At 34.2% G+C, this 25,885-nt stretch overlaps 1 protein-coding gene across 5 annotated transcripts in view; it reads left to right on the forward strand.

Annotated features, from left to right (window-relative positions):
- Cad89D (cadherin 89D) overlaps positions 1 to 25,885 on the forward strand; it is a 96,552-nt gene that overhangs the window by 22,585 nt on the left and 48,082 nt on the right. For 4 of the 5 annotated variants that reach the window (XM_076539363.1, XM_076539365.1, XM_076539367.1 and 1 more), the window contains exons 1-2: positions 5,928 to 6,367; positions 16,108 to 16,249. In XM_076539363.1, the coding sequence (XP_076395478.1) occupies positions 16,153 to 16,249 (97 nt within the window). In that variant the 5' untranslated portion in view covers positions 5,928 to 6,367; positions 16,108 to 16,152. Of the gene's footprint in view, positions 1 to 5,927; positions 6,368 to 16,107; positions 16,250 to 25,885 lie in introns of those variants that run through there. The other variant, XM_076539364.1, reaches the window with a different exon arrangement.

The following is a 25,885-nucleotide window of genomic DNA, read 5'->3' on the forward strand; positions in this document are numbered from 1 at the left end:
AAGAACTCAAAGAATTCGAAGAACTCAAAGAATTCGAAGAACTCAAAGAATTCGAAGAACTCAAAGAATTCGAAGAACTCAAAGAATTCGAAGAACTCAAAGAATTCGAAGAACTCAAAGAATTCGAAGAACTCAAAGAATTCGAAGAACTCAAAGAATTCAAAGAACTCAAAGAATTCAAAGAACTCAAAGAATTTCAAGAATTTCAAGAATTTAAGGAATTTAAGGGATACAAGGAGTTAGTTATCTAGGAAATTAATCTAGAAAAACTATCTGAGAACTTCTGTATCTAGAAATTTGTGAACATAGACATTTGGCAATCTTAAAACTAAACTTCCGGTACAAATTTCTAAAATATAAAAATCTGTAATCAATAAACTTACATAATAAAAAAATTTCTAGCCTATTAAAGCTTATACCGTAAACCATAATTACGTGTAAAAAGGTAATGTAACTTTACCAAACATAAAAACAGCAAAGTGAACGTAAATTGTATGCAGCTGTTTCTTAAGATTGCACAAAATTGTTCGTCATTTTCTGTTATCTAAATCAGAAACGATCTATTTAAGTTTGCAACATATTAAAAGTAAAAACGACGATCAGCCTAAACACTTCCGTGTTCCTTTCGGACATATGACTGTCTATTATCAGGTTAAATAAAACAAGACAATAGTTGTAAAGATAAAAGTCATAGAAAGGTGGTTACAAAACGGAAGAATACTTTCAAGACTGTCTGTTATATGGTTAGTAAATCGTCCGTGATTGTTATACTTTTTTATTAGCACGTTTTATACTTCTACTTTCGTGCGATTTCATTTTTTTTATGGAGCTTCGTGAGTAATTAGAGCTACGTGTAAACAGCTAATAAATTCTTGATGTAGGAACACCACCGTTTAATTACTTTAATTTAGGCACGTATCTACTGTGTTGATATTTCAATCAGATTGGACGGTGATTAACATGCAAAGTTAATTGGTCACGAACGTGGAGTTATTATATGGGTTAATTTGTCTGGATAGTTTATTGGTTAGATAGTTGGTTTTTACAATTAAGAACTTTCGGATTTTTTAAGTGTGTTACAGAGATTGAATTTTTAAGTTTTTATATGAAAAGGTTTTGAAATCTTTAAATTCCAAATCTTTCAATTTTAATGTTGCCAAGGACCAACATTCTTAAATTTTCAAATTTTCAAGTTTATGAATTTTTAAATTCTTAAATATTTATATTGCTAAAAACTTAAGGTATTAATTCTCTTCCCTAATTCTGAAATCACCAAATTTTTAAATTCCTACATTCCTAAAACTCCAAGTACAAAAATTTCCAAATTCTCAATATCTCTAGTTCTAAAATTTCCAAACTCTCAAATCCCCTAGTTCTCAAATTCCCAAATTCTCAAATCACCAATCTCTCAAATTTCCAAATTCTCAAATTTCCAAATTCTCAAATCCCCAAACTCTTAAATTCCCAAGTTCTCAAATTCCTAAATTCTCAAATCACCAATCTCTCAAATTTCCAAATTCTCGAATTTCCAAACTCTCAAATCCCCTAGTTCTCAAATTCCCAAATTCTCAAATCACCAATCTCTCAAATTTCCAAATTCTCGAATTTCCAAACTTTTAAATTCCCAAATTCTCAAATTCCCAAATTCTCAAATTTCCAAATTCTCAAATTTCCAAACTCTTAAATTCCCAAATTCTCAAATCCCCAAGTTCTCAAGATCCACAAATCTTTAAATCTCCAATCTTCCTAACCTCCAAATCTTATAATTCTAACCTCCGCATCTTATAACTCTAACCTCCAAATCTTATAACCTAACCTTAAATTCCCCAAACCCCCCAATTTCCACTAGTATCCACTTCTATTAACAATTTTACATTTAACACAAATAATTTCTTTGAATTCCCAACATCAAAGTTTAATCGTCACAAAAAGACGAATAACCAGGCAATTCAATTAAGTCAACACAGTTAATGTTACGAAGAAACTTTTATTTTCTAAACAACTCACGACGATGTACAACACGAGTTTCTATAAAAGGCATTATCTATTGGCATGTCTTCTAATACCATGCGAATTTCTATGGTGAAACCGTTTTACATCAACTGTGAAAAGCTCACTGACGAATAAATTCAACGACAGTTCAGTGAAATCTGAATCGTTGGCTGACTCCTGATTCAAACTACACGCCATCCAAGATTTTAATAAACTTTCTATAAATTTTACTTAAACATGATCAAATTTCTATTTCTTTATGATTATTTAATCTTGTAAATTTTTTAAAGGTTATAGTAGATAAAATTATTGGCTAATAAATAATCAATTATGAATAAATTTGTTGTCTAATAAATAAATAATAATCGATGTGTTTGTGGATTAATAAATAGTAAAAAATAGATAAATTGAATAACTAGTAAATAGTGAATAATCAATAAATTTATTGTCTAATAAATAATAAATAATAGACAAATTTTTTACTAATAAATAGTCAGTAACAGCTAAATGTATTATCTACTAAATATAAAATAGTTGACAAATTTATTTTTTAACAAACTAGTAAATAAAAGACAGATTGACTAATAAACAGTCAGTCTAAACTTATTGTCTAATAAACAATAAATAGTAGACAAACTTTCTGAGTAACAAATAGTCAATAACACCAAAATTTATTAACTAGCAAATAATTATTAACAGTTAAATTTATTAACTAGTAAATAATCAACCATAAATTTATCACCCAATAAATAGCCAATAATCAATAAACTTATTACCCAATAAATACAAAATAACCTCAAAATTTATCGTCTAATAAAATACTAAATAAAATACAAATTGACTAATAAACAGTCAAACTCATTGTCCAATAAATAATAAACAATTGATAAACCCGCTAACTTGTTGTCTAACCGTGTACTGTGTTTTATTACCCAACTTGAAACATATTCCTCTGTTTAATGGCTATCTGCAGAAACTTCAGTGCACAGTTGCCTTCGAGTTTGATGTTAAACTTAGTAAAACCGAAGTAATTGATCTTAGTTGCTTCTGTGCTATCCACTAAAACCGCCAAGGATAAACGTCCAATGAAATCGCCGCTGTTAACAATTACCGAACAATCTGGTACAAATGGCGGAAGGACACGCGTGTTTGCGGCACGATCAGAATGCTACGTGAGATAAATTTCAACTTCCCGAATAAGATTTCCCCGACTTTCACGGCCAAGGTTCTCAAAAACTCATGCGCCCACAATCCACCGCAAATCAGTTCTTCAACCGAAGAAAAGAATCGATAAATCTCTCTCGAGAACTTTCGTGAAATAATCTCAAACTCTTGCGATATTCTGCAAGAAAGTAAATTGGTTCCATTGAGAATGCATCCACCACGATGTAATTTGGAATGTTACAAGATTTTTCTCGATGTTAAAGCAGAAAGAGCAGTTTTTGGGGACTTAGGCAATTTTGGATTCTGTGGAATTCGAGAGCAGACAATAGCGGAGGCAAGAACCTTCCAAGGTAATCACGCGGTCAAATTAAGCGAGGAAAAGTGAACGTAACGCGGAATCATGCAAATAAGTGGGGTACGATCGTTTTTACGATAGAACCGAAACGGTGACGCCGAGCCTTTCAGAAATGCTGATTAACCTGTTGACTGAATCATTGCTTAATCAGGAAAACTTCTTTTCCTTTTGTTCTATCAAGTGTTTGTATTAGCAATTTAACCTTCTGCAAATTACCCTTTATTCTTGCTGCAGTATTAAAATAAGTGAAAGAGGTTAAAATTTTTATTTCTGCATTCAGTGGTTGTCATATGGTAATTGTAATTGTGATCGAACTTTAGAATGAAATGTATCGAAAGTTTTATTTCAATTCTGTACTTGTCACAATATGGCGGGAGATGCACTACCTTCATAGTTGTATGTATTATATTTATATTTATATCTATATCTATATTTATTATATTTATCTATTCACTATTTATTATATTTTCTGTTTGTGTCCATTATTATAATTATATCCACTAATATATCATTCAGTTAATTAAGAGAACACATATTTATCTAAGAAGGTTGATCTACAGCGTCCGAGTCAGCGCCAGCCGCCATTTTGTCAAGAGTCTCCATCACGCCTCCTCGCGACCGTCCAAAATATGTTCGATAATCGATAAAACAATCGTAAGAACGCTTCCCCGAAATTTGTCCGTATTACTCGTCCCATAATATACTCCAGTAAATCCAAACAAGAAGATGTGTTTGTTCGATTGCCCGATAAATTTAAAATATAGACCTGTTTCCTACACCTACGCTCGTCAAGATAGATTTATTTGTGAAACGCGTTAAACACCGCTAATGTACGCGTGAAAAAAACAAATGTAGCGCGGAAGAAATGAATGGTTTCCGTATATTGCAGAAAAACGTAGCAACATCAATCATCTGTTGGAGTTATTTATTTTGTGAAATTGAATGCAGATCTTGCTGATAGGCATGAAATATAAATATGTGCATGTACTTAGACGATGATGGGATAATTGAAAGTCTTATGCAACGTGTCGGAATTGATACGCGTTAGAGCGATTAAATTTTTGTTTCACTTTCTCGTTATGGGGGATTTCCGGATATGGTATGAATGATCTGGGTGGGGAGTTCTGGGTAACTTAGGGATTTGGAGGATGTGGAGGTTTGGAGAATTTTGGGATTCGGAGGATGTGGAGGTTTGGAGAATTTTGGGATTTGGAGGATGTGGAGGTTTGGAGAATTTTGGGATTCGGAGGATGTGGAGGTTTGGAGAATTTTGGGATTCGGAGGATGTGGAGGTTTGGAGAATTTTGGGATTTGGAGGATGTGGAGGTTTGGAGAATTTTGGGATTCGGAGGATGTGGAGGTTTGGAGAATTTTGGGATTTGGAGGATGTGGAGGTTTGGAGAATTTTAAGATCTGACATAGAGATCTTAAACGACATAGAGATTTGAGGATGTGGAGGATGTGGAACTTTGGAGTATGTAGGTATCTGAATAATATAGGGATTTGAGGATAATCTGGATGATTCAGGAATTTCAAGGACACAAATATCCATGTGATGTACGAATCTAGATAATACAAAAATTTGGACAATATAGGATTTGGAGGATGTAGACATCTGAAGACTCTAGAGATTAGGACGATATAAGGATTTGGTGATGTAGGATGTGGAAATCTGGAGAATGTAGGTACCTGAATGATACAACGATTTGGGGATATAGAAATCTGGATGATTCAGGGAATTCAACGATACAAGATCCATGTGATGCGAATCTAGATATCACAGAGATTTGGTCAATATCTGGAGGATGCAGGCATGTGGAGATATGGAGAATGCACAGACCTGAACAATATACCTGATCTAGAAATGTGGGCACCTAATGATTTGGTTGATCTATTTGAGTTCATAGAAATTTGGATGGCACATGGCTTTAGATGACATAGACGTGACATGTGATTAACATGTACAGAGATGTGGACAACATAAGAATCTGGATGATGTAGGTACCTATAGCTATCTCATAAGTTGAACACAAGGATCTAGCCGAAGGTCATGCAATGTAAGAATCTGTATCAGATGTGGGTGATATATCTACGATCTAAGTATACAAATGTATAGCGACATAACAATGCACTGATCTGGAGATATACTCTAATGTCTGGAACTCTTGAGAGGTTACACATCTTTCACCAGATTCATCACATGCGTATCATAGTTCAGTAGATACAGCGTTCACAAGAGTACCCTTAAGTCCTTCAGAATTTTCCGAGCGAAACCAAGTGAAATGTAAGAAAGAAACTAGGCAGGTGGGTGCAACGCGATCGGGTCGGTGGTCAGTGGCCGCTGAAAGCGAAAGGACGAACATCGTCCGCGCTCAAAGGGGGGTAAACGGTGGATATACGTACGGCTAGTACACGCTGGAATCATTTGCCAGTTTGTTGGCCGGTATACACGAGCGAACCAGGCCGCGATACTCCGTTCACCGTGTCTCTTTCATCGCCCGCGTTGAAAGTCTGCCTTCCGCTTCGTGGGGTACACCTCGTGGACCGAAAGTGGTGGACGTACGACCGGCGTCCGACCGCGGCCAATGCCAGTCGCCAGTGAAACGTGAAACGCGAAAGTTTCGCCTTGTTTGCGGCAAACAGGTAGGGCGGATTTGTCATCGGCCACCTGCGAGTTCTTCCTACGGATCTTATTAAAGACCTCGATCGAGCGATACGAACGGTTCATTTGGATCAAGAGTGCCGTGCGGTGTCCTTGCACTTGGTGTGTTCGTGTGTGCTACCCCTTCGAATGCGAATGAACATTGTTCATATTGGGATCTACCTTGTTTTCTTAGGGGTAACGTCCTGCTTTAGGTAAGCACTGGATCATTTTGAAACTTCTCAGAGTGGATCTTTTTATCTGGTAGAAATCTATACAATTGCATCCTTTATTTATGATGAGCGAGTTAATCCTTTTGTCAATCCTGGATAATATGAACATGTCTGAATGAAGACATGTCCTTGTACCTTTTAGAAAGTTCCAGACACATAGAATTTAGGGTAATTAAGAATTCTTTATAGGGAACAGCAAGCTTTTGTGCAGACATTTCACCGTTTTGACCAACAAGTGTGATCTGTGTTTGAAAGATATTCGCGAATATCTCATTATTCGTCAGTCCTACAAGAAACATGGTTATAACAAAATTTGTAGCCGAGGAAATTCCCTACAAAAAGGGTTCTATTAGTTTTTTTCGTAGGTGTAATCTTCATGTATGTATAGTGTAATTTTCATGTAGGATGACTTGTAAGGTTTCAATCATCCTCTGGGAAGTGTGCTCATTTGCACTTCAGAAGTAGAGTGTTTCAAACATAGTGTAGTAGATATAATTTATATTATTTAGAAACAAGAAAGTTGTATTTCTTCCTCTTCTTCGAGACCTGTCCTCTTCAGGGTTCGATATGTAATTATCGTTACTTGCAGAAGTACATGATATTATCTAGGAACCGGTTACTTCTACGGAGAAAACTTATAGGAGTTTTTTGTAGGGAGTTTCCTAAGCTACAAATTTTGTAATAGCTAATTATGATGTAGAACTGATAGATCATGAGCTACTCTTCAGTATTAAGTACATAGTAATTATTGCTTGCAAATTCACATGATCTTATCTAGGAAACGGTTACTCCTATGGAGAAAACTTGTAGAACTGTTTTTATAGAGAATTTCCTAAGCTACAAGTTTTGTAATAACTATTTTTGTCATATAACTAATGCATAACGAGTTATCGTTTGGAATTCAAAACATTATTTTTATTACACTCAGATTCATAGGATATTATTTCGGGAATGGTCACTTCTACGAAGAAAATATATAGAACTGTTTTTATAGAGAATTTCCTAAGCTACAAGTTTTGTAATAACTGTTTTTGTCGTATAACTAATATTTAATAAGTTATCGCTAGGAATTGAATACATAATTTTTGTCACACTCAAATTCATACGATATTATTTCGGAAATGGTCACTTCCACAAAGAAAACATATAGAACTGTTTTTATAGAGAATTTCCTAAGCTACAACTTTGTTAATAACCATTTTTGTCATAGAACCGACGCACAGTAAGATAAGAGCCAAAAACCGTTTCATACTTCATCTTATCATCAATCAATTTCAAATTTCCCGCGCGCGCGATAACAGCGAGACCAATAACAGGGCATCAGGTAGCACGCTCGCGCTATTAAGCCAGATACCGTTCACTCGCGCAACACGAAACACGTAATTGAGCGAAAGTCTAACCTCCCGCTCTCTGGTATACTGAACGGAAGTGTCGTTACACCGTTTACGAGCTTCTTATTAAACGCTTCCTTCGGATCCTCGAGTTGCGGAGTTTTGTCTCGTATCTATTCTCGGATGCCACCGGAAACCACACTATCGTTTGTATTGCAGCGACGCAACTCGAAGATCCTTTATCCTCGAAGCGTGCGCATCGAGATTAACTATGTTACATACGCATCTGATCGTTCAAGATACATATGCTTCGTTCATATCTTTTAATTTAAGCTTCATACTTTAATAAGCTTTATACTTTAAAGATATATGAGTTCAGATACATATATATGTGTTCGGTTATTTTAATTTCATGTGTTATAGATATGTGTACTACATGGGTTTGAGATACATATGTTACATATGTGTTCAGTGTTTTGAATTTCATATGTTATATGTATGTTCATGACTTAAGGTAGATATGTTACATATGTGCACGTATGTACCTCTGGAGTCAAGATACATGTTACGTATACACATGTAAGGTACTTGTTACATACATGTTCACATGTGCTTCATGGGTTAAGTTACATATGTTACATATGTTAATTGTATCTGATGACTCAAGTTACATATGTGATATGCATATGTGTCTAATGATTTGAACTATATATGTTACCTACATATGTATTGTACCTCATGAATTAAGCTACACACGAGTTAAGTCACATATGTCACACACGAGTGTATTTAACGATTGAAGCTACATATGTCACATGTGTATCTACTAACTGAAATTACATATGTCTAATGATTTGCTATATATACATATATATATTATACCTCATATGTCACATACGTTACATACATATCTCATAAGTTAAGCTACATATGTCACATATGTTACATATTAAATATGTATCTATTGACTTAAGCTACATATGTCACATACGTTACATACTAAATATGTATCTACTGACTTAAGCTACACACGTCACATAGACATAACTGCAGTTACATAAAAATAATAGCAAATTTTACAATATAAAAATATTGCCAAGGACGTTAAAGAAGCAATTTGTTCTACAGAAAATTAATCTTGATTACGTTCGAACCATTTGAAAAATGACAGTCAGATATCGATGCACGCACGGAGCATCCTTGAGGTATCCTCGAGATGCGGGCCACCCCATTGTCCCGTAGGATACGAATACGAATCCATCGGTCCAGGATAAACGTCTTTTCACCGAGTCGCGTTGCAAACCTCTAGCTTTTGTTCGTTGAGGGACGAGCAGAACGGGATCGCTGATAATAATCCCTGCAAAGAATTCGCTTAAAGCAGCGTATCCGATTGTCGTGCCACCTCTGTTATCCTGGTTCCCGGTAATCGGATCGTGTCGTCTTAGTAGAAAGCGTTGCGCAGCGTCCTTGCACTTGGAAACGCCTGGAAATTTATACGGCTTTCATTCCTTAGCCACTCTAAAGTAGGTTCGGTGTTTCACTCGGGCTATCTTCTTCGCACTTGGCGCGAACGCCTCTCGCGGAATCGGATCTTTACAGTGCTGGATTAAGAGAGGAATATGCTCAAAATATATATATAGAATGTACTGTATCAAGATGGGAAAGTTTTCAGGAATTGCTCAAGTTTTTTTATGTAGGATACTTTCAGAAAAATTTTCAAATTTCCAAATACCTAAATTTTCCAATACCTAAATACCCAGATTTCCAAATTTCCGAATAGCTAAATTTCCCAATATTCAAATCCCTAAATTTTCAAACACCTAAATCCCCAGATTCTCAAAGTTCCAAACCTCATAGTTCTAAATATTCAAAATACCAAATTACCAAATACCTAAATCCCGAAGTTGCCAAATTTCTAAATACCTAAATTTCCAAATTGTCAAATTCCCAAACTGTGAAATTCCTAAATTGTCAAATTGTCAAATTCCCAAATCGTCAAATTCCCAAATTGTCAAATTTCCAAATTGTTAAATTCCCAAATTGTCAAATTTCCAAATTGTCAAATTTTCAAATTGTCAAATTTCCAAATTGTTAAATTCCCAAATTGTCAAATTTCCAAATTGTCAAATTTTCAAATTGTCAAATTTCCAAATTGTCAAATTCCCAAATAGTCAAATTTTCAAATTCTCAAATTTTCAAATTATCAAATTCCCAAATTGTCAAATTCCCAAATTGCCAAATTCCCAAATTGTCAAATTTCCAAATTGTCAAATTCCCAAATTGTCAAGTTCCCAAATTGTCAAATTTCCAAATTGTCAAATTTTCAAATTGTCAAATTTCCAAATTGTCACATTCCCAAATTGTCAAATTCCCAAATTGTCAAATTTCCAAATTGTCAAATTTCCAAATTGTCAAATTCCCAAATTGTCAAATTCCCAAATTGTCAAATTCCCAAATTGTCAAATTCCCAAATTGTCAAATTCCCAAATTGTCAAATTCCCAAATCGTCAAATTTCCAAATAGTCAAATTCCCAAATTGTCAAATTCCCAAATTGTCAAATTCCCAAATTGTCAAATTCCCAAATTGTCAAATTTCCAAATTGTCAAATTCCCAAATTGTCAAGTTCCCAAATTGCCAAATTCCCAAATTGCCAAATTTCCAAATTGTCAAATTCCCAAATTGTCAAATTTCCAAATTGTCAAATTCCCAAATTGTCAAATTCCCAAATCGTCAAATTTCCAAATTGTCAAATTCCCAAATTATCAAATTCCCAAATAGTCAAATTCCCAAATTGTCAAATTCCCAAATTGTCAAATTCCCAAATCGTCAAATTTCCAAATCGTCAAATTTCCAAATTGTCAAATTCTCAAATTGCCAAATTCCCAAATTGTCAAATTCCCAAATTGTCAAGTTCCCAAATTGCCAAATTCCCAAATTGCCAAATTCCCAAATTGCCAAATTGTCAAACACCGTAGTGTAAAATTCTCCAAATTCCTAAATGTCCCAATATTAATATCCCCAAATTATCAAGTTTTCAAATATCTAAATCTCCCAATCTCCAAATCCCCAAATTGTCAAATTCTTAAATATAGGGTCCCTAAGGTTGTTAACCCGGCACTGGTTCTTTATCAAGGTCAAGCATAGTGATTCAAGCGGTATCATGATTCTAACGCGGGTGGAATGTTCGTGGGATACGATGCTCCTGTGATTTGGTTCTCATGAACTGAATTTATTAGCTGCGGAAAACTAGGCGAGATAAGGTGCATAGGGATTTCTAGAAAGATAGGAAGTTGATGATTTATTCAAGGGATAATAGACGTTGTTTAAGGGATTATGAAGGAATATGAAATGATAATGTGAGAACATTGTTAAAAATCTTTATTATAGCTACTGAAAGAAATAAAGATGTAAAACTGTAAAATTAAAAAAATGGTAAAAAAGGAAAAATGTATGGGAGAATTTTTGAGGAAGATATTTTGTAGAGTTTTTTTTATTCAATTGTTATAATTATCGTCTTTTGTTGCTTTCATTTGGTTAGGTTATTGTTGAAAGATTTTTAGTTTCATTTTGAATTGATATATTTGTCAGAGAAATATATAATTTTTTAAATTTCTAAATTTTTGTTTTCGAATTTTCAAATTTTCTACTTGCCAATTTTTTAAATTTAAAATTTCCTAATTTTGCAAATTTCCAGATTAGTCAATCTTTTAATCTTCAAATTCTAAAATTCCTTAATTCCAACCTTAATAAATTTCTGGACTTCCAAATTTCTAAATTTCCAACTTCCTAATTTTCCAAATTATTCGATTTTCCGATTTTCAAAATCCTTGATCTGCAGATTCGAAGGTCAAAATTCACCGACACCACAGTTTCACTTTTGTAAGACCTTACAAAACACCGAGAAAGTCCATGGTTATTAAATTGCAGGCTTTAATGTTCCACATCTTGTTAATTCGCATCTAGGAGCGAGTCTGATCAAATCTTCCGCTTCACCAAAATTAGTCTACAATAAAAAGTATAAGTGAAACGGTGCTTGAAACATGTCCTAAAAAAAGAGACATTTACATAACACACTCCAGTTTAAATGTCAGTTGTCTTACTTAATTTTACTGGGACAGATTCATAAATAATTTTTTTAATGCTTCAAGGATTATTTTAGCGGATAAAATAAGAATTAGGGTTGGTTAAGTTGATTAGTATTAGTCTTTTGTGTTTGAGAGACTGTGTTTTTAGCATTAGTATTTTCGGTTCGAGAGACTGTGCTTTTAATACTAGTATTAGTATTAGTATTAGTATTAGTATTAGTATTAGTATTAGTATCAATACCAGTATCAATATCAGTATCAATATCAGTATCAATATCAGTATCAATATCAGTATCAATATCAGTATCAATATCAATATCAATATCAATATCAGTATCAATATCAGTATCGATATCAGTATCGATATCAGTATCAATATCAGATATCAATATCAGTATCAATATCAATATCAGATATCAATATTAGTATCAATATCAGTATCAATATCAGTATCAATATCAGTATCAATATCAGTATCAATGTCAGTATCAATATCAGTATCAATATCAGTATCAATATCAGTATCAATATCAGTATCAATATCAGTATCAATATCAGTATCAATATTAGTATCAATATCAGTATCAATATCAGTATCAATATCAGTATCAATATCAGTATCAATATCAGTATCAATATCAGTATCAATACAAGTATCACCAAAAAATAAACCAAAGGCGACACTCTCTGTTTTCACCTTTGATCTCTCGAAAACGCTATCCCTTTAAATTAGTTGTACAAACGAGCGGGAAATTTAAATCGAGCAAATCTACCTTCATGTCAACCCCCAATAATTTGGAATATATTTGCAATAAATTTTCTATATATAATATTGTCTTTCGAGGTACTTTTACCAATTTTGCGGCGTTGAAAAGTTGAAAAAGAAAAGAATAAAAATGATTCCTCTACAAAATATATTTGAAGAATATATATTACGGAAATGATTATTACAAATAACTTCTAAGAAAATGAAAAACTATATATCACAAGAAATTACAGATGAATGTGTTACAGAGATATGACAAAATATTTATTACAAATAAATTATTGGTGAATATGCAGGTTTAAACTATTCTTTTTCGACCGCCATACTTATACACTGTGCGCATGCGCATTCCCGATTCTTTTGATTTGGGCATTTAAATTGGTCCTCTTCTCTCTAGGAGGTGGGTTTCTTTCTCCAGTGTCGTCTCTTGTTATATCTACTCTTTCGTATTAATATTATTAAATGTTTCATCGATTTGTAGATTACAGAAGATACCGATACCACTTTCCATTACTCAACACAGCGGAAGTAGGAAATAACGTTCAATTTGCGTCGATGTCTCTAAATAATTTGTGCAAGCGATCTTTTATTTGCACCCTTGTTGTGGAAGGAAGTCATTAAGTACAATACACACACACATTTTATACATTTTAATGATTTACACATTGCTGATTTATTCGAAACGTACCGCAATCATAGCGTACCCTGATATTAAAGTAATAAGTTTAATTGTTCCTATTATTTATCGTACGAATTTTCTTGTACAAATCTGATTATTACAAGCCACAATTAAAAATTAATTTGATTCTCGAAACAGCATTATGATTTTTTTCTGCAATTGAGATAGAATATATTGAAAAATCTTGCCAATTAAGTTCAAGAAAAGAGAATTAAAATTGCAGAAAATTTACATTTGAAATTAAAAATGTGCAAGTTCAGAAATTCATAAATTCAAAAATGTACTAATTTAAAAATGCACAAATTGACAAATTCTGCAAGTATAAAAATTTACAAACTTAGAAACTCACAAATAAAAAAATTCTCAACTTCAAAAATTTCTAAAAACACAAACTCTAAATTTGTCCAAATAAACAAATTCAAAATAAAGTCCTCACTACAGTCATCAAACCTCCCCGAAACCTTTGAACCAAAAAAGAGTAACGTCATTCAACCTCATTCATCTCATATCACTTATCTCATCAATCACAGTCTCAAAACTAAAGCGTTCTTCACACGGAAGCGTGTTTCGCTTTAAACAAACCGCGAGCAAAAAAGGAAAGTCCATTACGAGTGTCAATTAAAACGTGTCGTGGATGGTTAAATCGAGTCGACGATCAAAGAAGATTTCTTTTGCGATAGGTTCTCGATCCACTGTGAGATCCTCCGCAGTAGATCGAATTGATTGACAGTCACGATTCGCGTAATGGCAATTTGTTCGAGTTACGGTTACCGGCACCGTCGAAAGTGAAATCGTAGCGTGCAAAAACTTCGACACAGATTGTCTATGATAAACTGTCGCTAAGTTTTTAACATTCCTTCTTTTCCACTGAGATTTTCTGACGAACTGAATTTGACTAGTGCGTTTGAGACAGTCTACTGTTTTAGTAAAACAGTTAACATTGAAATATCAAGTTAGTTGACAAGGTTTTTATTGATATAAGATATAATTGTCACATTTTTATTGTATTTTATTATTGTACGACATGTTATATTGTTTTTTATTGTTGTAAGAAATAATTTATGTAGTTTTTTATTATTATGAAATATAATTACAAGGTTACATATAGTTTTGTAGTGTTGTGAAAGATATATTCGTTGTAGTAAAAAGTTAAGTTAAATTTCTTGTTATTGTGAGAATTGCGAGATTACATTTATAGCTTTTTTATCATTGTGAAAGATATAGTTATGTAGTTTCTTATTTCTGCAAGAAATACATAGTTTTACATATAATTAATTATATTCTTATTATTGTAGGAACAGTACTTACATTGGTCCTCATTATTCACAGTTATAATACACAGTTTCTTATTATTGCCAGAAACAATTATAAGATTCGTACTGCTTTATTTATTCACATACTTTTCTTTAAAATCAATGTTTTCTTGAGATAAAGTGTAAATTTAATTATGTTTTATCGTTTGTTTATTTATTTATAATTGCAACGTTTTACAAGTTTAAAAACTTCGTAAAGAATAGCGTTGAGGTTACAGGGGCGCATGCGCATAAAAATCCAACATGGCGGACGCAGGGGTTTGGAATTCTACGCTCACTTAAGGAAATGAAATACTTGATACACATTTCCTAACTTTTTTTTGTCAATAAAAGCCTTCTTACATTTTATTTTAGGTGTGATAGAATATGTAAAGAATAATAAGAACATTTAAAAGAAAGCTATTATAATTAAAAATTAGGTATAAATATATGTACAAATAACCGAGTGACAGTAAACAAGGAGAGTATATAACAAGAAAATCTTACAAAAATATGCAAAACAGGCTATTAAAGAATATATAAAATCCAGTTATTATAAGAAGAAGTAAAAATCAGGTATAATATATACAAGTTGTTAATACGACTATAAATATTAATCTAAAAAGGAGAACAAGTAGCAAGGAACTCTTATAAAATTATGCAAAAAAGGCTATTACTGAAATATATAAAAAAATAATCAGAATATATAAAAGGAAGGTATTATAAAAATAAATAAAAATCAGGTATAATATATACAATTAGCTAATATGACTTTGGACATCAATCTAGAAAGAAGAACAAGTAACAAGGAACTCTTACAAAAAATATGCAAAGCAGGTTATTACAAGAATAAGTAAAAAAATAATCAGAATATGTAAAGGAAGCTGTTATAATAGTAAGTGAAAAAGTCATAAAAATATGCATAAGTAGTTGATGCGATTTTGAACACATCAACAAGGATAATATATAACAAGAAACTCTTTCAAAAAATATGCAAAACAGGTTACTACAAGAATAAGTAAAAGCCTACATACAAAAAGTTTTCACTCTCCCAAAAATCACACTCAATAAATTACGAGATAAAGTATTCAAAGCAAGAAAATTTGCGAAAAAAGATAAAATCCACCATTTCCGAAAACAGCAGCTCCGGTAGCAGACTCATGCAGGGATAATTTCGTTTTCGCTCGCGTCCCTGTTCCCGCGCCCTGCACATTTACACAATTTCACCGTCGGGAACAATTAACACGACATACCGTCCGTCGGTGCTTTCTCTTTAACTTGAACTTAATTGCACGGCAAACGCGTCGGCCTGGCCGCTTCCCTCTCGACGCAAACACTGTTACGCCTCGGGGCCGACTTGCATCGTTTTCTATGGCGACTTCGACCGTTATCCCTACCCATCCAAGCTTAATTACTCGTTAGAACGGCTGTTTCTTCTCGTCGGAAGAAAAGACGATTCGGTCGCGAATGCGCTTTTACGTGCGGGATGCGTTCGACGAGCGCGATGCGTCACGCTGCGCCGCGTTCACGGCGTTCCTCAGTCGATCATTCACCGTAAATAATTTCAGACATGTGCGAGGGTAAACCGTGAAGAAGAAGAAGGAAGAGTGAACATGAGGCGATCAACAGGAACGCTTTCTTTGCTCTCGAGGATGGGACCGTGTGTCGTCGTGGCTGTGATGGTCCTGGCGAGGCTTCATCTGGTGACGGGTATGTGTTTTATTTTTTTTTGAGGTGGCTGGGCATCTTTTTGGGAATGTGGGAATTGTTTTTTAGTTGTGGAAGTTTTGAGGAGATTAGGAGATTTAGGAGTTTGGATACTAATTTGTGGTACTACACCTTCAAACCTTCAGACTTTGACATCTTCACATCTATACAACTTCAAATCTTCAAATTTGTAGACCTACAAAGCTTCAAACACTTCAACCTTAAAAGTTTGACATCTTCACACCTACACACCTTTAAATATTCAAACTTGTAGACTTTCAAACCTTCAAATAGTCAAATCTTCAAACTTTGACACTTTCACACCTTCACATCTTCAAACCTTCAAATTTGTAGACTTACACAACTTCAAACAGTTGAACCTTCAAACTTTGACATCTTCACACCTACACATCTTTAAATATTTAAACTTGTAGACTTGCAAACCTTCAAATAGTTAAATCTTCAAACTTTGACACTTTCACACCTTCACATCTTCAAACCTTTAAACTTGCAGACTTACACAACTTCAAACAGTTCAACCTTCGAACTTTGACATCTTCACACATACACATCTTCAAACCTTCCAATCTTCAAGTCTTCAAACCTTGATATTTTCAAATCTTCAAACCTTCAAACCTTCAAATCTCCATATCTCCAAATCTCCATATCTCCAAATTTCCATATCTCCACATCTGTATATCTCCACATCTCCACATCTCCACATCTCCACATCTCCACATCTCCACATCTCCAAATCTCCACATCTCCACATTTCCACATCTCCACATCTCCACATCTCCACATCTCCAAATCTCCAAATTTCCAAATTTCCAAATCTTCAAATCTCCACATTTCTAAATCTCTAAATCTCCAAATCTCCAAATCTCCAAATCTCCAAATCTCTAAATCTCCAAATCTCCAAATCTCCAAATCTCTAAATCTCCAAATCTCCAAACCTCCAAATCTCCAAATCTCCAAATCTCCAAATCTCCAAATCTTCAAACCTTCAAACTTTGAAGTCTTCAAACCTACCAACCTTCAAATCTTCAAACTTTCAAACCTTTAAACCTCCAAATCTTCAAACTTTCAAACCTTTAACCTATAAAATCTCCAAACCTCCAAATCCATATCCCAAGCTCTGAAATCTGAATTTTGTAAAAGCTCGTAACCCAACAATCACAGAACCCTCCAATCTCCATAAACGAAACTCTACAAATAGGATCAGTGTTACAAACCTAAGGCATCAATTGAATTAATTCAACCAGGCTCTCGAGGCAGCATTCATTAACGATCATCAAATCGCGACACGAATAAGGACGAGGTCTTGATCTCACGATCTAAAATGGTAACGATGGGAATCAACGATCCATCTTCTCGGTGTACCCAAGTTTCCCGTAATCGCGGTACACAATAGTGGATCAGGTACACATTTAATCGGGTGTATTTACGATTCATTCCGACGAGGGAGAGAAATAATTTTACCAGAGCGTTATTTTCATTATTTTTCCTCTCATTATGCGTGGCGTAAAGCTCGAGTTTCCATTGGCGAGTAAAAAAAACCACCGCGGAGTTGCGCTTGAATAATTCGCGGGAAAAAAAAGTTTCAGATGCGCGAAATGTTACGGCTAACTGAACATCTCTCGCGTTTGTGGATTTTTACAGTTGTCGGCTTGTATTCAACATATTTCGCAACCTTTTAGAATGTTGCAACATCGTGTATAAGATGAAATGATAGCGCTGATGTAACTGGGATTTTTATTTGGGGTAAGAAGTCTAATCTTAGCAAAATCACGATGTCTTCGATTATATTGATTTTATTGATTATCTATGGTATATGTAAAAATTTCAAGCTAATGTGATATTTAACATTTTAATATTTATTTAACAATTTAATGAATTTAATTTATTTTAGAATGTAGGACTGAATTTTGTAAATGCACATAATTATGTCAAATAAATTTATTATAATAAATTGTCTAAATAAATAAAATTAATTAAAATAAATAAAATTGTCTAAATACATAGAATGAATCAAAATAAGATAAATTGTTTAAATAAATAAAATTAATTAAAACAAGTAAAATTGTCTAAATAAATAAAATTAATTGAAACAAGTAAAATTGTCTAAATAAATAAAATTGTCTAAATACATAAAATGAATTAAAATAAGATAAATTGTCTAAACAAATACAATTAATTAAAACAAGTAAAATTGTCTAAATAAATAAAATTAATTGAAACAAGTAAAATTGTCTAAATAAATAAAATTAATTAAAATTAATAAAATTGTCTAAATACATAAAATGAATTAAAATAAGATAAATTCTCTAAACAAATACAATTAATTAAAACAAGTAAAATTGTCTAAATAAATAAAATTAATTGAAACAAGTAAAATTGTCTAAATAAATAAAATTAATTAAAATAAATAAAATTGTCTAAATATATAAAATGAATTAAAATAATTTAAATTGCCTAAATAAATAAAATTAATTGATACAAGTAAAATTGTCTAAATAAATAAAATTAATTAAACAAACACAGCAGAGTTGAACTAAACAAAAAAATTCAATTAAATTCCAAATCTTCCAAAACCAAAATTTCTATTCCCAGAAGAGCAAAATTAAAATTTTATCATTGAGAATAAATATTTATTGTAACACAAATTGTACTCGACTGAAATAATCCGTTTCCGTTTCTATAAAGGCTGTTTTCAAAGTTGCGTCCGTGTAGGTGCGTTAAAGTAACTTCGGTACGTGACAGTACATTGTCGGCCGCATTCCGGCCCTTCTTGACTTCCTCCCTTCAACAGTGTCCTTGTTAATTCAAGGATGAAAAAGGATCCGTTGGCATTCCTAAGCCAAAGCCGTAGTTAAACGCTCGTTACTCTCGCGATCGAAGATCCTTCCTGGCCTCGATATATTATTTCACAGCTGCTCGCTGAATAGGACGGGTTCTCGCGCGACAACATTTCAATGTTGCGTCTTGAAAAAAAAGGACATGCAGAGTGACGTGTACACTCTGTTGCAACGGGCATTTACTCTGGACAAAGCATATATGTGCACTTGACAATTTTTTTGATATTTTAACTCTGATGTTTTTGAGGTTGCAACATTTTCAAGCTTTTACATTTGATAAATTTTTGAGAGATTTGAAAATTTGGAATTTTGGAAATTTTTGAATATTCAGATTTTTTAAGGTTTAATAGATTAGCAAATTTTTAGAGCGTCAAATTGTTTGATTTTCGTATATTTATGTTCCCAAACTGGGCTAATGATCATAGCAGTCGAGGCCCATATAAAATCAATCAATCAATCAATCAATTCCCAAACTCTTATAGCCTCAAATCCCTAGATCTCCAAATTTTAAACCCTGAAGTATTTATATACCCAAATTGCAAAATTCACAAAATGTCCTCTAATCCTCAGATCTCCAAATTCTGCAGCACCACAAATTCCTATATCCTTAAATCCCTGTACCTCCAAATACCTATGTCTCTAAGTAGCTACATCCCCAAATTGCAAAATTAACTAATTGCTATGCGCCTCAATTCTCAGATCTTAAATTCTGTAGCTCTATAAATCTCTATATTCACAGATCTCCAAATCCCAAAATCCCTATATTCCCAAATCCCTACAGGTTCCAATCCCTACGTCAAATCCCTACATCCGCAGATTTCTAAATCCCCAAATCCCTATCTTCTCAAATTCCTACATCTCCAGATCCCTAAATCCCTAAATCCCTAAATCCCTAAATCAGCAAATCCCTATCTTCCTAAATCCCTACATCTTCAGATCCCTAAATCTCCAAATCCCTATTTTCCCAAGTCCCTATCTTCCCGAATCCCTAAATTCCCAAATCCCTATCTTCCCAAATTCCTACATTCCCGAATCTCTACTTCCCCAAATCCCTAAGTGTCCAAATTGCAAAATCCAAAATTTCCATACCCCAAAAATTGTAGATCACACAAACTCCTATCTTCCCAGATAGACCACCGAATCCTTACCTTGCCATATCCCTAGATCCCCAAATTCCACCCACCCCAAATTTCAAATATCTCCAAACTCACATTTCCCCAAATTCCCAGGTCCATAAATTCCTAATCCTCTTTTGTCCTTTGTTTACCAACCTCATCTCCAACCATTTAAATCAACAAATCTCCAGATCGTCATATCCATTGATCCTCAAATCCCTAATATCTCTGTTAAACACTCTTCCAATACCTCCTTTAAACAAAATAAACATCATCATAGTGTCTATCATCACCAAGTTCCCCAAACGCCTTAACATCATGTCAGAAACCGCGTGAATAGGTCGACGCTTTTTGTTCGAACTTTCAATTACTCGTATTTCTTACCTTATACATCCCTGTAGCCTTGAGATTTCGTGTACATATTTCTCTTTTAATCTATGTACACGTGTAGACGAATACCTCGTGGAAATAATTAAAAGTAACGAGACGAGGAGGAGGAAGGAACGTACACTAAGAAAGTACTGAACTTTTACTTTTGGAGAGCTGTCAAAGAGAGATGGTTTCCACAGACTCGGCGAGAAAATAATATATCAAACGAAAATACAGCTCGCCACACTTTGAACCGGAGATGGAGATGAAAATCAAGCTACTGGAGGAATGGTTTCTACTGGAGGAATCCTCTATTGAAATATCTCAAATATAATTATAGTTATTTATTTAAATAAAAGGATAATTTATAATAATGCAAGGATCATTTGACTGGAACATCATTCACAATTTTAATAACTTCAAGGTTAATAAGGTTCTTCAAGGTTCAAAGTTAATAACGTCAAGGTTACTTTAAGGTCACTTCAAAGTGACCTAAATTCAAGGTGTTTCAAGTGTCCAGGTGTTTCAAGTGTCAGAATGCATCATAATTTACTGGTGAATTACTCAGAAAAATTTTGTGAATATGGTTTGCTTGAATATTATGTACAGGTTTTATTTGGTTCATGTGTAGACCACTTTGTATGGTACTTGTCTTTGACTGTTTAACTTTGTATTAATAGTTAGCTATCTAATTCTGTGTTACTGGGTAGCTATCTATCTTTATTTTACTAGTTAGCTATTTATGTCTGTACTATTAGCTGTCTAACGTTGTATGAGTAGTTAGCTTAACAACTCTGTACTACTAGTTAGTTACCATACCCTGTATTGCTAGCTAATATGTCTACCCTTATCCTACTAGTTAGCTATCTGGTAGTTAGTTCTGTATTACTCATCAGATATCTAACCTTGTATACTTAGTTAGCTATTTAACTGTGTATGAGTAGTTAGCTGCCTGATCCTGTATTACAAGTTAGCTACCTTATCTTATATTGCTAGCTAACTATTTACCCACTAGCTAACTATTGTCCCACTAGTTGGCTATCTGCTACATAGTCAGCTCTGTATTAGTAGTTAGCTATCTCACCTTGTAATACTAGCTGACTATCTACCCATATACTACCAGTTAGCCATCTATCTATTCCTCTAGTACTAGTTAGTTATCTGTTAGTTAGCTCAGTATTATTAGTTAGCTATCCTCCCCTGTAGTACTGGCTATCTACCTATGAGCAAACAGTTAGCCATCTGTCTATTATCTTACCCTGTAGTACTAGTTAACCATCTACTCATATACTACTAGTTGGCTATCTATCTATTCCTATAGTACCAACTAGCTAGCTACTAATTAGCTACCCTCTAGTTAGCTCTGTATTACTATCTGCCTATCTCACCTTGCATTAGCAGCAATCTACCTTGTCTACTAGCTATCTGCCAATGTATTATTGTCCTAATTACCTATCTGCTAGCTACGTATCTACTAGCTACCTATCTACTAGTTATCTACGTGCCAGTTATCTATCTACTAGCTGCCTATCTACTAGCTACCTATCTGCTAGGTACCTATCTACTAGCTACCCATCTACTAGCTACCTATCTACTAGCTACCTATTTACTAGCTACCTATCTACTAGCTACCTATCTACTAGCTACCTATCTACTAGCTACCTATCTACTAGCTACCTATCTACTACTTACCTATCTCCTATACTTACCTATCTCCTATACTTACTTATCTACTAGCTACCTATCTACTAGCTACCTATCTACCAGCTACCTATCTATTACTTACCTATCTCCTATACTTACCTATCTACAAGCTACCTATCTACTAGCTACCTATCTACCAGCTACCTATGTATTACTTACCTATCTCCTATACTTACCTATCTACTAGCTACCTATCTACTAGCGACCTATCTACTACTTACCTATCTACTAGCTACCTATCTACCAGCTACCTATCTATTACTTACCTATCTACAAGCTACCTATCTACTAGCTACCTATCTACTAGCTACCTATCTACCAGCTACCTATGTATTACTTACCTATCTCCTATACTTACCTATCTACTAGCTACCTATCTACCAGCTACCTATGTATTACTTACCTATCTCCTATACTTACCTATCTACTAGCTACCTATCTACTACTTACCTATCTCCTATACTTACCTATCTCCTATACTTACTTATCTACTAGCTACCTATCTACTAGCTACCTATCTACTAGCTACCTATCTACTAGCTACCTATCTACTACTTACCTATCTCCTATACCTACCTATCTACTAGCTACCCATCTACCTCCAATTCCACTTCAACCAAACTCTCCTACGACGTTTAATAAAGGCAGCCATCAGAATGCCAGCTCCAAGGCAGCTTTCAATTCTGAAACGACCTGTATACATAACGAAACGATTACATAACGAAACGGCTCGACCGCGGCTGGTGCACGTGTTGTGTAGCATTTACACAAGTAAGCTCGTTCCCTAAAGCTTCAACGGAAGTGGAACAAGGTCGGTCGGCTTTTTGCACGTTTCCGCACTTCCATCGGGTTCGACTGAGCTACGTCGCGAGCACATAACTGGACGTGTCCATACATCATTTCCCACCCTTCCTGATTATGTTTTAGGCCACACAGCTGCGATTAACGTAATTGCCTACTGGACACCATCCCCTACTTCCGGTCTGATCCTATGAACAATCGGTTTGCGCTGTCAACATCAATCGATGAATTTCGACACTTTGTTTGAATAGCTGTTTTGTTCTAGGTGGGTGATGTTTGTTGTTAGGTTGGGTTCTTTAATTTGTTCTTTGGTTACTTTTACTTCTTTGGGTGGTTTAAGTTAGTAGTTCAAGTTTGAGATATTTCTTGAGGCCCTTCAAGATAATTCATGGTATTTCATAGTAATTTATGGTATTTTTAGGTTCTGTCAAAAACAAGATCATTTGTGACAATCTTTGTTTTTGTGATCTTTTCATTTGTGATCTTCAATTATTTTCGATTAAATGGCAATCGACTTTTCGATTATTTATGTCAATAGTAAAGCATTTATATTCAATCCTCGTCAACTCCATCCAAGAAATTGAAACCGTATTCAGAAATATCTGGAAAACAAAATCTCCTGCATTTTTAACGCGTAGAAGATTCTAAATTGTCTATAAATGATCAATAAGACATTCGATAACTGCGATAGCGAATGTAGGCTACCCAATTCTTAACATAGAACTGTTGCTCGAATTCTGAACTCGATAGGTGTACTTTATTCAGTAAAATACTCTGATAATAAAAGGCAGCGAATTTTTAAGCGGCGGGTCATCGATTCGAATGTTCCGACACTTACGGATTTCCACCAGCAATTTACATTTAATCAATGGTAACGAATATAAAAGTGGAACGATGACACAGTTTTCTTTAATCAATTCGTCCTATTCGTCGGTCTGTTTAAAATATTTACTTTATCCCCGTTTATTTCGGAGGGTAGTCACCGTCTGAAACGAGGTTGCCACAATTGCGTCTGCAAACATGTACGAATATCAATTATTCGATCATTTAACTAAAATATCTTCTCCGATATCACGCTTTCGATCAATTCTAGCCGTTAAAAACACACTATTTGTATCTTCGCGTGTTTCAATACTGATTGTAGTACAGTATGAAGTATAGGTGACATCCCACGAGTTGGCGCGTGATTCGAAGTAAAAGAAGGCCATTGTAAATGTTTGTAGTTGAATCGTGAACATTTGTTGTCTGACAAGTAGCTTGATAATTCGAGATCTGATAATTGTGAGCTTGATAAGTGGAGGTTTGATAAATGCACGCTCGATAATTGGACGTCTGATAACTGCAATCTTGATAACTGGAGATTTTATAAGATTTGATGATTATAAGCTTGATAATTGGAGGTTTGATAACTGCAAGCTCGATAATTGGACGTCTCATAACTACAAGCTTAATAATTGGACATTTTATCGTTTTAAGTTTGATAACTGCACGTGTGGCAATTATAAGCTGAAGATCTGTGAAGATCTGATGTTCATAAGCTTGATAATTGGAGGTTTGATGACTAGAACCTCAATAATTGCACGTCTGATAACTGCAAGCTTGATAACTGGAGATTTGATCGTTTTAAGTTTGATAACTGAACGTCTGGCAATCATAAGATTGATGATTGAAGATCTGTGAAGATCTGATGATTGTAAGCTTGATAATTGGAGGTTTGATAACTACAAGCTCAATAATTGCACGTTTAATAACTGCAAGCTTGATAATTGGAGATGTTATCGTTTTGATAATTGGACGTCTGGCAATTATAAGCTTGATAACTGGAGATCTAATAACTGTAAATTTAATAATTGGAGGTATCATAATTGCAAGCTAAATAATTGGAGGTCTGATAATTGCAAGCTTGAATGGCTGAAATTAACCTCCTTGACAAGTTTAAATATTTAAAAGTGCACAAATTTGTCTCTTGAAAATTGACAAATTTAAATATTCAGAAACTTTCCTATTAGAAAAGATTTTAACAAAATGTTGAAATTTTTAAATTATGAACTAAACCTCAGCCCCACTCACCAACTTATGGGTTGCCATCAGTACATGAAAGCATACTCCATATTCCCAAACAAGTCCAACAATACATACAGAAAAACGTATAAATACGTCGTGTGCATCCATTGCCGAATTCGAGGTACAATACTGCAGATCCGTCTGCGAGGTTTCTTCCGGCTGGCTCTGAAAAGTAATTCAGCAGGAATCGAGTCGAGCGAAGAAAAACAGAGCGAAAGAGAGAACCGCGGGAAGACGAGAGACAATCGAAGGAAAGAGGAGGGACGAAAAGAAATACCTACAAGATCTGCGAGAGGATTTCTTTAAAATGGTCGCAGTCCTTCTTCTGTCTATCTGCGACTCTCGAGAGCGTGCTTCCGGGTGATCTGACAGTTCCTACGGGCTGAATTTCCGCTGGATTATGCGTCGTTCCTAACCTTGCCCGCATGATCGATCAAATCAATCCGCTACCGACTGCTTCCTCTAACAAACGCAATTTACTTCTTTCGCTTGTGCTCTTCTTCGACGATTATATGACTTTTATATGGATTTTATTTGCGAAGGTTTACTGGTGTACGTTTTATGGCCTCACATTATATGGGCCTGCGTTGTTTGCGATAAATTCTTAAGTACTGTCATTTTGTATAATGTCTAAATATAGTAAAACATAGGAAATATAAAATATTATATGACATATATATATAAAATTATTGTATGTATAATATGTAGTGCAATAATTTTATTCAATT

Source organism: Megachile rotundata, chromosome 13 (assembly GCF_050947335.1).
Source record: "Megachile rotundata isolate GNS110a chromosome 13, iyMegRotu1, whole genome shotgun sequence".
Taxonomy (NCBI): Eukaryota; Metazoa; Arthropoda; class Insecta; order Hymenoptera; family Megachilidae; genus Megachile; species Megachile rotundata.